The sequence below is a fragment of the Phocoena phocoena genome, chromosome 8, assembly GCF_963924675.1.
Source record: "Phocoena phocoena chromosome 8, mPhoPho1.1, whole genome shotgun sequence".
NCBI lineage: Eukaryota > Metazoa > Chordata > Mammalia > Artiodactyla > Phocoenidae > Phocoena > Phocoena phocoena.
In genome coordinates this window covers 13,990,845-14,008,069 of record NC_089226.1, presented here as the reverse complement: position 1 = coordinate 14,008,069, position 17,225 = coordinate 13,990,845, and the positions used below count along the sequence as shown (strand labels likewise).

The following is a 17,225-nucleotide window of genomic DNA, read 5'->3' as shown; positions in this document are numbered from 1 at the left end:
TTTCAATTCCCTGAAAGACTGTAAAAGGCACCTAGAACAGTTCTTTGCTCAAAAAGATAAAAAGTTTTGGGAAGATGGAACTATGAAGTTGCCTGAAAAATGGCAGAAGGTAGTGGAACAAAAGGGTGAATACGTTGTTCAATAAAGTTCTTGGTGAAAATGAAAAATGTGTCTTTTATTTTTACTTAAAAAACCGAAGGTACTTTTTGGCCCACCCAGTATTTTCTCTGATACACGTTTTTCTGCTATACTGTTTAGCATAGCTCTTTACACATAGTAGGTTCTTAACAGCTTAGCATATCCTAAGGGAATAATGGACTCTCTCCTGCTTATCTTTAAGGATTAACATTTGGCAAAATGTTATATAAATATTGAGTGCAGTCTGGTGTCCTGCAGAAGTCTTTGGGAAGTCATTGGGACTAAATTGTACTTTGCAGATTTTCTATCATGTTATCTGTGATATATTCTCGATAGTTTCTATTTTTGTTTCCTCTTTGGTAAAATAGTAAAAGTCCTAACCAGCAATAATTGAAGGCTCTCAAAGTACCAGGAGGAAAACAGTTAATGGAGTTTAGGGATTGGATAAGTGCTTGTATTTTTTATCTTACTTGAGCTATTTAGCATATGAATTATTTTAGACTGTCTTCAAAGAATATTAATTTTATCACTTTTGTAGGTGCTTTCAGAAATAGGAAACTAGAAAGAATATAACTTGATACAAGTGCAGGAAGACAAATATCAAAAAACTGAAGCTGATTTGTTGAAAAGCTGATTAGAAAGATTTCAGCAGTGTTTTGCAGAAAAGTTGGGGCTATAGAGACTTAGTGCAGCATTTTATCCAGTAAAGACAAAGATGGGACTAGTGGTGACCCTCCAGTATAGCATTAAAAGAGGAAAATCTATCTGTATTAAAGAGAATTTTTAGGCAATAAAATTGATCATGAATTGACTTGAAATTTCATAGTCCCCTTGTATGACAAAAATTGACTTTTTAAAAAATTAATTAATTTTATCTTTGGCTGTGTTGGGTCTTCATTGCTGTGCGCGCGGGCTTTCTCTAGTTGGGGTGAGCAGGGGCTACTCTTCGTTGTGGCACACGGGCTTAGTTGCTCTGTGGCATGTGGGATCTTCCCAGACCAGGGCTCGAACCCATGTCCCCCTGCATTGGCAGGTGGATTCTTAACCACTGCGCCACCAGGGAAGCCTTTATTTTTAATTTAGATGAGTTATGGTAATTTAAACATCCAGATTAGTTCATGCAAAGCAGGAAATAATATATTTTGCTTTCCTAACATTTCTTTTGTGAGTGAATGGTTATAGCAGTGTACAACTTCTTACACATATTTGTTGAGTCCTCTTTACCTGTCATCCTAAAAAAGTAAGTTTGTTCATGTAAGTTTATGCTCAGTTATTAGATCTGATTAATTTAAGATTAAAAGTCTTAAAATAGATTCCTGTTAAATTTTTCTTATTAACCACAAAACATTGAACAGAGGGAAAGGAGTAGACCTAGTGAATGCAGCAGTCTTTCTTGCATTATAAATTACACACCTGGTGTAGTGAATTCAGCACATTTAAAATAAAAATAATTTTATGTATTCATTTAATCATTGCACTTCTGATCATTTGTAGGCGAAACCTAACCAAACTGTCCCTGATCTTCAGCCACATGCTGGCAGAGCTAAAAGGAATCTTTCCAAGTGGACTCTTTCAAGGAGACACATTTCGGATTACTAAAGCAGATGCTGCAGAATTTTGGAGGAAAGCTTTTGGGGAAAAGTAAGACTCAAAATAATGAATTTGAACTATGAAGAACTGAAGCTTGTGTTTTGGGTTTTTGTTTAGTTTTTTTATTGATGGAATATTTAAAACATGGGAAACAGAAAAGTAATATGTGTGTACCTACTTCCCAACCTTTTTTTGCTCTGATTATTTTTTTTTAAAAGAAATAAACCTTTGCAGTTCCGTTGAAATCCACACTCTTTGATTGAATGCTCTTCTCTTTCTTTACTCATCCATTATGCTGTTAATGGACATTTACATTTCAAACTATTTGCTATTGCAAAACAGTGCTGCAGAAAGCAAAATTGTATTTGTCTTCATATGCAAGAGTTTCTCAATAGTTACATACCTAGAAGTGGGATTGCTGAGTCAGGGGGTTTCACATCTTCTGCTTTGCCAAATATTGCCTAATTGCTTTCCACAGTGGTTGTACCAGTTTATATTCCTATAAGTAGTGTACACATGTTCCAGTAGCTCTGCAATTTGACTAACACTGATGATATGAATTGGTATCATATTTTGCTTTATATTCCTAAATGACAAGGGAGCTTGAGCACCTTTTCACATTTGTCACCAATCAAGATTCTTATTCTGACCTTCCTATTCCTATTCCTGACTTGTCCATTTTCCTATTGAGTTGTTTGTCTTTTTCCTATTGTAAGATACTAACTCTTTGTTAGTCACTTACATTAGAGATATTTTCTCCTAGTCTACGGCTTGTCTTTCCACTTTGTTATATTGTCTTTTTGATGTTCAGAAGTCTTACATTATATAGACAGATTTATGAGACAAGTTTATGTTTCTAAGTATTAATATAAATGTTCTTGGATATCCTCTGAAATTTTGGTTCAAAGAACTGAAAAGGTAGAAAACAATAAAATTTTTCAGTTGAATATACAGATCCTAATGTAAATCTCTCTTTAAATGCTTTCTTTCTTTCTTTTTAATTGAAATATAGTTGACAAACACTATTTAGTTTCAGGTATATACTACATATTGATTTGAAGTTTGTTAAACGCTTGATTTATTTTAAAAAATCATGTTTAAACATTAAATATAGAATAATTAGTGATTTTTAAAAACTTAATTGAAGAGAATGGGAACGAGTTTAACTTTGTTCCTTTAACTTAATAACTAGCTACATTAGAAAAGAGTTTGAAACGCCACTTGTTCTCTTACTTTCAGACTGGTGAATACATAAACTTTTCAAAGGCAATGAGATTTTATTTTATTTTTTAAGATCTTGAGAAATAGAAATCCCACAATATCTTTTGCTAGCCATATCTGGGGTTTAATCATTCTTATGTTAAATAATTTCTTCTTCATCTCTATCAGAACTCTGTTCTTCCTGTACCTTAAGCCTATATTCCTCTAGTGAAGTCCTTGATAGTGTGGGTTCCTCAAAAGAACACAGAGTGTTTTATGTGCTTTTAAAAAGTTAAACACAAGCTTTCAGTTAGTAAAGATCTGGACACAGATTACATCTGTTATACAAAAAGGATAATCTTATCTCTCTTTCCAGTGCTTTTCTAATAGAACAAATGTCTGAAGAAAGATGAGAAAGGGAATGAACTTGTAGCATTCTGCCGAAGAAAAGTAGAAGATGTCTCTATTATTAATTTATTCATTAGAAAGTTAAGAAATGTATCACTTATGCCCTTTCTGTTCTCAATGTAAAATATAGTTCAGCTTCTTTAAGAAAATTGAAATTGATATTGAGAGCTTAATGTGGCTCTCTTTTTTTTGAATGTAGCAATGCCTGAAATTATCTGTTATCTCACTCTGCCTTCTCTCCTACCCCCACTCCCATCCTAGGACAATAGTACCTTGGAAGAGCTTCAGACAGGCCCTTCATGAAGTACATCCCATCAGTTCTGGGCTGGAGGCCATGGCTCTGAAATCCACTATTGATCTGACCTGCAATGATTATATTTCAGTGTTTGAATTCGACATCTTTACACGACTCTTTCAGGTAGGATACTAAAATGTTGGCTAAACTAGTTATTGCTATTTTTCTGAAGAGAAACCTTTTTAAAAAATAACATTTGGACATTTGGGATTTTGCCTATTATGAAAATATTTTTTATTCATTCTAGAAACTATAGCCAAAAAAAAAAAGGTTAAAACTACTCTATTTTATATATACAAATTTTTTTTGTAAAAAGAATAACTATATAATCTGCTTTATTCCCCTCACATTTATAATCTTTCTCTATTATTAAATATTCTTCTTTGCATCATTTTAACGGTTGTAGAACATCCTAAAGATGGGTATAATATATTTAGTGAGTTCTGTTATTGAACATTTATGTATGTTTCCAGCTTTTTCTCCTATGGTATTGAAATTCTTGATTGTTAATATTGAGATGTATTGATGCTCCACAAAGAACTCACTTCTTTCTTTTTCTAAAAACAATGGGTGTATATGCCACCTTGTGTAAACCTTTATTTGAAACTTCTTACTTGCACATCTAGGCCTTGCCCTGTTTCTCTGTTTTTGTTTGTTGTTTAGCCTCACTACTGTTGGTTAGAGCTGCTTGGAAATTTTCTGAATTTCATTTTGTATAGTTAAGTTTCTCCCTATAAGCATGTGTAATTTTCTTCTTAGCTTTTCAGAGTTCTTATTTCCCAAACATGTTTGTCTTCCCTTAAAGTAACAACATGATTGGAAATATGTGACACTAAATGGAGAATTTATAATTGAGAATTCAGGTTGTTTTTCCTTTTGTTCTTCATTGCTCTGAGGCTGGTTGTATGTCTTGAGCCAAATGGTCTGATTGATTTCTTGTTTCCTTAGCCCTGGTCTTCTTTGCTCAGGAACTGGAACAGTCTTGCTGTAACTCATCCCGGTTACATGGCTTTCCTGACATATGATGAAGTGAAAGCTCGGCTCCAGAAATTCATTCACAAACCTGGCAGGTCAGTGCAATGAAGCAAAGAGGTTTATTCACCTGAATTTTATTCTCCTGTGACCTTTGCTGAAATAGAGGAAATATGATCTTTTACTAGTTCCCCAGTGACCACATTTCTGCGGCAGGATTGATGTCTGTTTATCAGAGGAATTGACATATTCAGATACTATGATTTGATAAATGCTTTCAAGCCACTTAAGAATTGAGCTTATATGTCTTTTGATTTTGGTCTGAAGCCATTAAAGAATCTATTATTGATGGTCCTTTTGATTTTTGTCTCTGTCTTGTCTTTCCACCCTAATGCAAGTATGTATATTAAAGATTTTGTTTCTCTCTGTTCTCAGTTACATTTTCCGGCTGAGCTGTACTCGTCTGGGTCAGTGGGCTATTGGGTATGTCACTGCTGATGGGAACATTCTCCAGACAATCCCTCACAATAAACCTCTCTTCCAAGCGCTGATTGATGGCTTCAGGGAAGGCTTGTAAGTACATACTGTTTACCGTCTGCTAGAGTCTAGGAACTTAGGGGCTGTAAAACTGCATCATTAATGATTTTATTCCAGGTTTCTTCTACAGATAAAGATTCAGGACACATATTGACAGGTTATATTGTTTGGATTTTCAGGTTCAGTAGGACTTTGGTTTTTATTTTGGAAGGATTCCTTGAGTGAAATTATTTTTCTCTACTACTTCACTTGTTACCCTGAGTAAATTTTATCTTTCTTTTTTTCTAAATGTTAATTTATTTTCAAATCTATACTAGATTTTAAAATATACCAATTAGCAGAAAACGTTACCTGTTATTTGACTAGCCAACATTAGAATGATTTAGATGTTCCTGATGGCAGCACACTCAGTGGCCTTCATCAGCCTTCATCCTAACTTCGTTTTGATTCAGCAGCATTTCTTCAGGCTATGGGCTTTTGTAACCTCTGCTAATATTTATGACTAAGTTCTTATTTATTCCAGAATTGCTATTCCTTTTGGAATTCAAATTGATTATCAGTTGGTAAGCACTAAAAATACTAACAGTTGACCAGGTATCAGAAAACGACTTGTGTTTTAAAGTGATGAGGAAAATCCATTTTCCATTATGCATCGTCTTCTACAGTAACACTGGAGCTGGAAGGGGCACTTCCCCAAACGTCAGAGCAGTTTGATGCCAGAAGCTTCCTGGTAGTTGATCCCGGTGGCCTAATTTGCTTCTTGTTACATTTCTTTTAAATTAACAGACTTCTCTGGTGGTCCAGTCTTTAAATTAGTGTCTCTCTGTGTTAAATCTGTAAACAAAGGTATTTCAGGTCTTTGGTCAAAGCAAATGTCATTTAAATTAAGAATTTACACTTTGTGGCCATCCACAGATTAAAATAAGAGTTGGTAAACTGTGGCCTACAGACTAGGTGTTTTGGTACAGCCTGCATCTAAGATAGTTTTTCCTTTTTAAAGTGTTGTTAAAAAACCAACCAAAGAAGAATATGTGGCACAGACTTACATGGCTCGCACAGCCTGAAATATTTACTCTCTGGTACTTTACAAAAAAAAGTTTGTCAACCCCTTGATTAAAATAGAGAAAGAATATCAGCGTTTGGAGAGTATCTTCTTGGAACTGATCTGTGTTATTTAATTTTTTTGAAGTACTAGTAAAATTTATCTTGGCACTTATGCAAAATTGCCCTTTTAGAATGAGAGAATTCCTAGATAACATTTGTCTGTATTAGTAAGCAGTGATAAATTGGCTTCAGTAGAACCCCAAGATTGGTTACTCTTTTTATAGCTATTTGTTTCCTGATGGACGGAATCAGAATCCAGACCTGACAGGCTTATGTGAACCAACTCCCCAAGACCACATCAAAGTGACCCAGGTGAACTTTGTTTTAAATTATAACCATATTACCAGAGCCAAGCTTTTGTATAATACTTTACAGAACTGACAATAGAATTATATTAAGTGATTGGAACACGTAAATTTTAAACCATTGACTAGATTAGTGAATTTAGGTGTGTGTGGCTTCTTTTCCTTTTTTTAAATAAATTTATTTATTTTAATTTTTTTTGGCTGCGTTGGGTCTTTGTTGCAGCGAGCGGGGGCTACTCCTCGTTGCTGTGCGCGGGCTTCTCATTGCAGTGGCTTCTCTTGGTTGCAGAGCACGGGCTCTAGGCATGCGGGCTTCAGTAGTTGTGGCTTGCTGACTCTAGAGCATAGGCTCAGTAGTTGTGGCGCACGGGCTCAGTTGCTCCACGGCATGTGGGATTTTCCCGGGCCAGGGCTCGAACCTGTGTCCCCTGCATTGGCAGGCAGATTCTTAACCACTGCGAGACCAGGAAAGTCCTGTGTGGTTTCTTTTTAAACTGTGCTTCTTAAAATAGGGCCAAAAGACTTCTCTGGTGGTCCAGTGGTTAAGACTCTGTGCTTCCATTGCAGGGGGCACAGATTCGATCCCTGGTCTGGGAACTAAGATCCCACATGCTGCAGGGTGCGGCCAAAAAAAAAAAAAAAGGAACAAGACTAGGTGCTTTCTGTTTTAATTGAACACTGTTGTGACACTTTCATACAAGCAAAATTAGTATTAAAAGTAACAGTTTTCAATTTTCCTGTTTTTAGCATTTACAGTTGCAGTCATTCATTCAACAAATATTTGCAATAGGCTGAATAATCTCTTAATTTCTTTTTAATCAAAGGAACAATATGAATTATACTGTGAGATGGGCTCCACATTCCAACTGTGTAAAATATGTGCTGAAAATGATAAAGATGTGAAGATTGAGCCCTGTGGACACCTCATGTGCACATCCTGTCTAACATCCTGGCAGGTATGGATCCAAGCCATGCTTTTTTCTCAGCTAAGTAATGACAATGAAGAATTGGGGATTATATATCCTTTACGGATATAAAGGATGGCCTGGTTTGTGGGGTAGGTTCTAAACTTTTGATTCTTTTTTCGTTTCTAGGAAATGTATTTTTAGTGGACGAATATTTTAAGAACTTTCAGATGTGTCTGCTACCATCTCCTGTTTCCTTTGCAGGAATCAGAAGGCCAGGGCTGTCCCTTCTGTCGATGTGAAATTAAAGGTACTGAGCCCATTGTGGTCGATCCCTTTGATCCTAGAGGAAGTGGCAGCCTGCTGAGGCAAGGAGCAGAGGGCGCTCCCTCCCCAAATTATGAGGATGATGACGATGAGCGAGCTGATGATTCTCTCTTCATGATGAAGGAATTGGCTGGTGCCAAGGTAAGCGTCAGTTTAAGAGACTGTGGCAAAATCCAGTATCAGTTGTGTCCTAAAGCAATAGAGCACTTAATGACATCCAAAATACAAGGAGTAACAATAGCTAATATTTATTGAACGTTTACTGTGTGAGAAAAAATGATGCTAAGTACTTTACTTATTTTAACTCATAATCTTATACTAATACATATTCATGTAACCCTATGAGTAGATATTACTGTTATCCTCATTTAGCAGTGGGAGAAACCAAGGCACAGTGAGGTTAAGGAATTTGCTGAAGGTCACACAGCTAGTAAGTCGAACCAGAATCTGTGGCCAGACATTCCGGCTTCAAGGCCCATGGTCTTATTGTCTGTATGCTAGAACTGGGCTCTATTTAGATAGCTTGGTAGAGAAAATGAGGGGTGAGTAAAAGAATTGGACCCATTTTGCTACTGTGAACAGAATATTTTCTCCTTGTCTATTTTTCTAACGGAGTCTTGGCATTGGAAAGTTAGGTTTGGGCGGGAGAAATGAGGCACCGTTAACAACCAAATAAATGGCAACTACAGTGATTGGAAGGTAATAGGAGGTACCATACAGAAACTAAAACTAGAAAGGCCCTAGTAAAGATGGGAAAGATAAAGGCTAAGAAAGTATGTGAACAAGTTCTGTTACGTCAGTGGTAGGGTAAAACAGGGATTTATTCACTAATTAGGAGTAAGGCAGTCATTGAAGATTTTAATAAATATAGGGCAAACAGAGGTTCTAGTATGTTGTCAGTTCTCTAGTTTGGACTGTTATAACTTCATAGGAGGCATTTTTTTGTACAAAAGAAGCTTTCTTTTATACCAGCACCTGACTGCCTGGCACATAGTAGGTGCTCAATAAATATTGAAAGGATGGATTCCATCTCCTAAGTGATTGTATCCAGTGTATCTTTTTCTTTCTGTCCTCAATGTCACTGCCTTATTTCAGGCTCTTATAATCATCTGTTCGCCCCGCTTCCAGAGTCATTGATCTACAGCACATACCTTGACTACCTTATTCCTTTGCCTCACACTCTTTAATGACTTTTCATTACTTAATGGATTAATAAGTCCATTCTCTTTTCTAGGCAGTTTGCCCTGGTAATCCTTTCCACTTTGTAATCCAGCAAGACTGAACCACTAAAAATTTCTCCGTGCTTTTGTCTTGATAGTTTCTATGTAATTTAGCTCAGTTTTCATTTCCTAGGAAACCTTTCCATACTCTACCCTGTTTCCCCCATGCCCAAGACCCACAAATAATCTAGGTCTGGCCAAGTGTTTCTGGGATGCTATGAATATGTCTGCCATAGAACTTATCACCTTGTAATATTATATTAAAAGTATTTCCTGGGAATTCCCTGGCTGTCCAATGGTTAGGGCTCCACGCTTCTGCTGCAGGGGGCACCTGTTCAATCCCTTGCCGGGGAACTAAGATCCTGCATGCCACGTGGTGTGGCCAAAAAAAAACCAAAAGAAAGTATCCGCAGGGGATTGGGTCCTGGAGTCCCAGCAGATGCCCAAGTCCCTTATGTAAAGTGGCACAGTGCAATGTATACAGTTGGCCTTCCTTACTCATGTGGGTTTGGCAGAATTCAGTTCCTTGCCAGTTGTAGAATTAAGATCCCCGTTTCCTTGCTGGTTGTCAGCTGACGGTATTTTTTAGGGGCCAGCTATATTCTTTGGCTCCTGGACTCCTTTCCTCCTTAAGTCATGAAGGTTCTCAACTTTTAAGGACTCATGTGATTAGATTGGGCCCACTTGGATAATCCAGCATAATTCGCCTATCTCAAGATCTGTACCCTTACTCACATCAGCAAGGTTCCTTTTGCCAAGTAAGATAACAGATTCACAGATTCTGGGTTTTAGGGCATGAACATCTGCCTGTGGGAGAGGGGACCGTGATCATTATTCTGTCTACTACAGTCCATATAACAGAATGCTCTGCAGAGTTGACTCAGTTTACATATACTTAAGTGGAAAGCTGTCAATGTGTATTAAATTAAAAAAACAACTGTATATTATATATAATATCACCTTATTTCTGTTAAAATTATTTAGTTACAAAAGAATTATTTTAACATGCATGGGGGGAAAATTGGATGACTACACATCACATTACTATTATTTCTGAGGCTACAGGATCAGAGGACTTTCATTTTATGGTATGTTTGAATTTTTCACAGTTAACACATATTACTTTTGCAAGCTGTTTGTTGTGCTAGTTAAGTAGCTCTCTTGAGTGCTATATGGGATAAGAAACCTAAGACAAAGGCCCAAAAGGAGGTAGTTATTTGGGAAGAGAATATATATACAGGTGAAACACTATTTAATACAAGCCAGACAGTGTACATTATTCTAAATTGTTGGGTACACAGTCTAAGTGCTATAGGACTTTAGAGGAAAGAAGAAAGTTAACAGTTTTTTCTGTAGCTAATATATATAAATGAGATTAAATTTACTCATTTAAATAAAAGTGATAAATGCATACTGTAGGGCTTCCCTGGTGGCGCAGTGGTTGGGAGTCCGCCTGCCAATGCAGGGGACGTGGGTTCGTGCCCCGGTCCGGGAGGATCCCACATGCCGCGGAGCGGCTGGGGCCGGTGGGCCATGGCTGCTGAGCCTGCGCGTCCGGAGCCTGTGCTCCGCAGCGGGAGAGGCCACAGCAGTGGGAGGCCCGCGTACCGCAAATAAATAAATAAATAAATAAATAAATAAGTAATGCATACTGTAAAAATTCAAGTAGAAAAACAAACAGCTTCATATTTTGTTTTGCACTTGGCTATTCTGTAATTCATTTAGTCTCTTCTTAATGGACATTCCTGTTGTTTCCAGGCTTACACATATGGACATTCTTTTGCAAGTCTGTCTGTAGGGTAAATTTCTAATAATGGAATTGCTAGATTAGAGTATGTCCATTTAAACTCTTTGAGAGAGGAGAGGGATATATAATTAGTGGTGGGACACATGGGAATTTCAGAAAGCCATGGTGTTTCATTTCTTTGCTGAATGGTAGGTTCCACGTGGGTGTTTCATCTTTTGTTATTCTTTGTACCTTATAGTTCATTATCTACTTTGTATGAATAAAATACTGGAATAAAAATATCTTAACTTGTTTTGGATAGACATTAAAATTTGTTCCTAATTTTTTGTCCTAAAGTCACTCCCAAAGTATATGAGACTATGAGAGTGTCTGTTTCGTCATATCCTAGTAGCTTGTTGTTGCTTTTTGCTGTTTGTTTCGTTTTGATTTTTTTGTTTTTAATTATTTTTGGCTGCATCGGGTCTTCCTTGCAGTGCACAGGCTTTTTCTAGTTGCGGCGAGTGGGGGCTACTCTTTGTTGCGGTGCGCGGGCTTCTCATTGCGGTGGCTTCCCTTGCTGCAGAGCATGGGCTCTAGGCACACGGGCTTCAGTAGTTGCAGCACGTGGGCTCAGTAGTTGTGGCTCGTGGGCTCTAGAGCACAGGCTCAGTAGTTGTGGCACACAGGCCTAGTTGCTCCGCGGCATGTGGGATCTTCCCGGACCAGGGCTCGAACCCGTGTGCCCTACATTGGCAGGCGGATTCTTAACCACTGTGCCACCAGGCAAGTCCCTGATTTGTTTTTAAAATAGTGAATCTACTTTTTAAAAAATTCCGTGTGATCAGTGCACTTGGATTTTTTTTTTTTAAGTTTAAAAGAATTGCTAAAAGGCTTACAGAAATGTCAGTTCCCTGCTTCTATGCCCTCTAACTCCTGTGTCCCATTCAGATTTTTCGGTTCTTAAAGCTGTTCCTTAACCATATACTATACTGCTTTCTCTTGATTCTGCAATATTAGTCATCTGTTTAGAAAAGGATTTAAATGTCTTATCTCCCTCCTTCCTACTCCCTATCTTCCGACTATAGTTAATTTGAATGTTTTTTGGTTCTGTCAGTATTCAGTGTTTAAGTGATTTTTGCTCCCTATTGTATCAAGTAATATACTATAATGTGTTGATAATTACTTTTGCTTTCTTTTACAACCTTCTGCTTTTCTGAAATAATTGATTTGCTTTTATTTCCTTAGTGTTCAGTTTGTACCTGTCACTACCACGTCTTATCAAACATCCTCTTGATATGATTTTCTGTGGAGTAAATTCTATTAGCATATTAATATAGTAGGTATTATGTAATATAGTATACTAATATATGGGAGTCTGCCATGTTTTGGCTCCAGTCTGGACTGGTTTTTCGCTGGGTGTGCTGCATTCCATGTCACCCTGAGGTGTCTCCCCTCACCATCATCGTGGGACTTCATTGCCTCTTCTTTGTGTTGGAGTGCCTATTTCTTAACTCCCATGTTTTTATGTTTCTTGCTTTAACTTCCTTGTTTAGGTGGAGTATGCTCTCAAAATAGCTTTCTGTGAAAAGGTGAGAGGTGAAATTTTTGAGACGTTTGATATCTTAAAATGTCTCTATTCAACCCTCAAACTGACTAGGTACAGAATTCTAGGTTGAAAAAAAAATTTAGCTCTATGAATTGTTACAGCCTCAGTGACTTCTAGTTTCTAGTGTATTTTTTCTCTTTAGTACCGCCTTTCCCTCTATCCTCAGAAGCCTTTAGGATATTTTCCTTATCCTTGATTCCCTGAAAATTTAAGTGTTTTGTTGGTTGGTTGATTGGTTATTAGTTTTCTTTTCTTTCTTTGGGCTAGCTATGCAGTGAACGCTTTCTATATGGATATTTATGTCCCTTAGGTCTTAGAAATATTCTTGTATTATTTCTTTGATAATTTCGTCCCCGTATGTGCTTTTATCCTTTTCTGGAACTTTGTTGTATGTTGAGATAAAAGAACATCTCATGGGTCGGTTATGATATTGAAACATGAATTGAAGAATATGATTAACTCAATCCTCTGCCCTTTAGGAATAAGAAGGAGGGATGGATGGTGGGAGGGATCAAAATAGGCAGAGAGGGCCTTCCAAATTGAGAAACAACTTGAACAAAGTTAGGGAGGTAGGAATTCCAACACAGGGCATTATGGAAAATGCTGTTGGTTAGGGAGACCAAATTAGACTTGAGAAAGCGAGGCAGGAAAGTGACATTTTGTGACCTGGGAAAGTGGAAGTTACTGATAGATGGGTTTTGAACTAGTGAGTATTTAAGGATGGTTAAGCTGGTAATGGTGAGCAAAATGATTTGGTGAGATAAGAATCTAGAAGTTGGGAGAACCACTGGAAGGGGGTTTTAATAAATCAGGTCTGAGGTTGGTAAGTAGAATGAAAAGGAAGATATAGATATGGGATTATTTTATGGGAAAATCAACAAGATACAGTGACTAGATATTGATGATGAAGTGAGAGTTAGTTTGACTGATAACTTTTCCCTTCCTTAACCCTTGAGGTGTTCAGCTGCTCACGCTGCCTGACATGGAGCCCGTTCTCTGAAGCATGAGTAAAAGCACGTAGCTGATGGTGCAGGCTTTTTCCCCCTCATTCACCTCCCAGCATTAATGATAGGACTCAGTATGGGGATGGTTGTTTCCCTGTCACCTTGCATAAGTGCTTGTAATACATATTCGCCTATTTTCCATCTATTTTGCTTTTAGGGAATGCAAATGTGAATTAGTATTTTGTATAAATTCTTGTATATCTCTTGACAGCTTACTTGGACAAGCTTATCAGCTACTCATCACCCTGCTGTAGGCAGGGAAATGGAAAAGGTTATACATTTATTTGTTTCTTTTGATTTGACACCTCAATTTTTAGAATACAAATTGACAAAAAAATTATCCCTTTTAATTACTGAATTGAAATAGCATTTCTTTGGAAGAACGAAAGATGCTTTTTAGTAATACCATTGATCATTTTCTCTTAAAAATCTCATTTTTTCTTTTAATTACAATAACCCATGGAGAATTTATTAACTTTGATTTCTTTCCTCATTCTGCCCCTTAATCATTATTTTCCTAGGTGATTTGTTGAGAGGTTAATGTATGCCCCTTTCTTTAATATGGTTTTCTGTTTTTAATCTTGGAAAGATTTTTTCTTTTTCTGAAGAGGAAAATATGGGAAATTGTAAAGTTTTCTAAAATTATAAGCTAGGAAGCTTTTTATGTAGCACAGCCTTGTCTAGATATTACATTTTGCCTGTAGCTTGCATCTGCATGGTATTTCCGTGATTGAGAGCGCCCTCTTTTGGTGACATAGAAATAATTCAGGAAGCGCTACCTTAAGCCAAAGTCAGGCTCATTGGTATATTCTGTGTTCATGTAGTACTTGTTGTGTACATCTTTCAGAGGAGTTGAGAGATGCCATTCCTCCAGACAAGAATAACCTATTAGGAAATTTTTTTTGTGTTAGGTGGAACGACCTCCTTCTCCATTCTCTGTGGCCCCACAAGCTTCCCTTCCCCCAGTGCCACCACGGCTTGACCTTCTACAACAGCGAATATCTATTCCTTCAAGTGCTTCTGGTCTTGGAACTGCTTCTAAGGTAAAGCATTATCCATTTCTACATTTTCTGATTCTTTGTTGTGTATTAGTGGGGTTTGATTGATTGCTTCCATCATGCTTCCACAGGCTCCTTCTGGCTCCCTTCATAAGGACAAACCATTACCAATACCTCCCACTCTTCGAGATCTTCCACCACCACCCCCTCCAGACCGGCCATATTCTGGTGGAGCAGAAACACGGCCTCAGAGACGCCCCTTGCCATGTACACCAGGCGACTGTCCGTCCAGAGACAAACTGCCCCCTGTCCCCTCTGGCCGCGCTGGAGAAGCATCATGGCTGCCTCGGCCAATCCCCAAAGTACCAGTAGTTGCGCCAAACCCTAGTGACCCCTGGACAGGGAGAGAATTAACCAACCGGCACTCACTTCCATTTTCCTTGCCCTCACAAATGGAACCCAGAACCGATGTGCCTAGGCTTGGAAGCACATTCAATCTGGATACCTCCATGGTGAGTCATGATTTTGAAATTATTTATCTTAAAAACAAACATTCGTGGATGACATTGAATGGGTCAGTTCTGTGGTATGTTTTTTACAGGATTCAAGGATAATACTAATCCCTACCCTCAAGAAGTGTATGTTAATATGTTTGTTAATGCAATAAATGTGTTTCTGGGTGTGTATGCCATGAGTAGTATAAATAGAAAACAGTTCAGTTTTAAAGAAAGGAGAGATTATTTCTAGATAGAGCAATCATGAGGGCTTATGGAAAGAGTGGCATCTGAATTTGAAGTATTCTTTCCAAAGTGGATACAGTTTTAAAATAGACCTACAATGACAGAAATGCTCAAGATGTATTGTGGGATAAGAAGTAGTTTAATTTGAGAAAAACAGAAATTTTGGATATCAGAGTAGGAAAAGGGGCTAGAAAGGAGCGTTACTGCTAGATTAGAGCACTTTGTATACCCCCTCCCAAAAGAATTGGAATTTATTTGGTACAAATGAAGAGTACGTGAAGATTAAATTAGTGGAGTGACGTGACCAAAATGATGGTTTAAAGAGAGGAATCTAGGAATAGTATGCAGGATGGATTGGAAAGAGAATAGATTGAAAAAAGGGAGGTTAGCAGTCCATTGGATAAGCATGAGATAATGGGTCCAGAACGGGGGGTGGGAGAGGTATATTCCTTCTTTTGTTGGTTCGTTTATGCACTGAGCAAAAAAGTTTGCTCTCACAAAGTTAACATTCCACTGGAGGAAAGATGGAAAACGAGCAAGATACGTTACAAAACATGTAAGATAGTGGATGCTGACGAATGCTGTGGAGAAAAACAGGGTAAAAACAGGGTATAGGGAAAGTTGGGATGGGGCAGGTACATGTAGGGATGGGGTACAATTCTGAGCAAAGACCTGGAGTAGTGTGGGGAGTGACCTGGAGCAATGGGGGATGAGGGAAAAGCAAGTGAGTTTGGGAGAGTCTATTTGAGGAATAACAAAGGGATCTCATATAGCTGGTACTGGGGAAACAAGGGGAAGAATCCTGGTCTAGGAGCAGGAGGGGGAGCTGGTTTAGGTCGAGACTTTAGGGAGCATGAAACAAAGACCCAGAAAGGCTTGAAAGCAGTCAGTGGGTGGAAAAAAGGATGAAAAATCGCATACACACACATATACACATGCACACACCCCAGAGGTTTTGAACCTGGCTAACTAGCGACAGACATGTTGAATTTGAGATGAGCCATTGAAGGAAGAATTGTCCAGTAGGTAGTTAGAAATCCAAGAAAAAGATGGAATTGGAGGGTGAAGTTAAGAAATCCTGTGGTCCTTAAATGAACTATGTATTTCTTCGTTGAAAGGGAAAGGGGAGGGTAACTTAGCATTTAAGTGGCATTTATGTGATAGGCAGTCTAATTAGTGAGAGTGGATTAGGTTTGACTTTCTGGTGGCATCAGTATAGAAAGATGTATAGATTTTTTAAGCTAGAATGGTATGTGTGCAGACAGCCAGTTTCCTCAAATCTTTCTAGAATTAAAACAAACCAAAAAAACCCATTTCCTAGAACTGTCTCCCTAACTCTTACATTTGAACTTTCAACTATACTTTTGTCACACATAATAATCCTTAAGCATGGCATTGGGGGAGAGGTCTGTGTCTGTATGATTGTTCTTGTTATTTTGAATAGATTGAATAAGTAAGAGGAGATACTTAGCTGTATTAAGAAGGTTCTTTTTTTTTTTTTAACACTTTTCTTTCCAGAATACGAATAGCAGCCCGTTAGCAGGTCCAGAGTGTGAGCATCCCAAAATCAAACCTTCTGCATCTGCCAATGCCATTTATTCTCTGGCTGCCAGGTAAGTTTACTAAAATTATATTTCATACAGTAGAGTTGATACTTTTAAACAACTTATTTATAGAAAATTTAGAAAACCCAGAAGAGTATAAAGAAGAAAATTAAAATTGACCTGTATTTCCATTATGTAAAAATTACCATGTTTTGGACTGTTTGTTTCCATTATTTTCTCTGTGTATATGTACATAGATCAGTCTTGCTGGGGCTCATCAATTTTATTAATCTTCTCAAAGAAGCAATTTTTGTTGGGTTTTGTTTCTTAAATATTAATTTATTTGGCTGCACTGGGTCTTAGTTGCAGCACATGGGATTTAGTTCCCTGACCAGGGATTGAACCCAGGCCTCCAGCATTGGAAGCATGGAGTCTTGACCCCTGGACCACCAGGGAAGTCCCTAAAAGAAATTTAAAAAAAAGCCAACCGGGACACTTTCGCGGTGTGGCCAAAAACAAAAAACGGCGAAAAGGTCGGCAGCAATCATTTGACCATATATGTGAGGATTTGTTGATACTTCTAGGCTTTCCACTCTATTCCATCAG

At 37.8% G+C, this 17,225-nt stretch overlaps 1 protein-coding gene across 1 annotated transcript in view; it reads left to right on the top strand.

The window, feature by feature from the left end:
- Positions 1–17,225, top strand: part of CBL (Cbl proto-oncogene) — a 79,829-nt gene that overhangs the window by 50,139 nt on the left and 12,465 nt on the right. The window contains exons 3-12 of the mRNA XM_065881323.1: positions 1,633–1,779; positions 3,598–3,754; positions 4,580–4,701; positions 5,039–5,176; positions 6,469–6,556; positions 7,374–7,505; positions 7,719–7,922; positions 14,249–14,380; positions 14,467–14,847; positions 16,594–16,688. Coding sequence (XP_065737395.1) covers positions 1,633–1,779; positions 3,598–3,754; positions 4,580–4,701; positions 5,039–5,176; positions 6,469–6,556; positions 7,374–7,505; positions 7,719–7,922; positions 14,249–14,380; positions 14,467–14,847; positions 16,594–16,688 — 1,596 coding nt within the window. The remainder of the gene's footprint in view (positions 1–1,632; positions 1,780–3,597; positions 3,755–4,579; positions 4,702–5,038; positions 5,177–6,468; positions 6,557–7,373; positions 7,506–7,718; positions 7,923–14,248; positions 14,381–14,466; positions 14,848–16,593; positions 16,689–17,225) is intronic.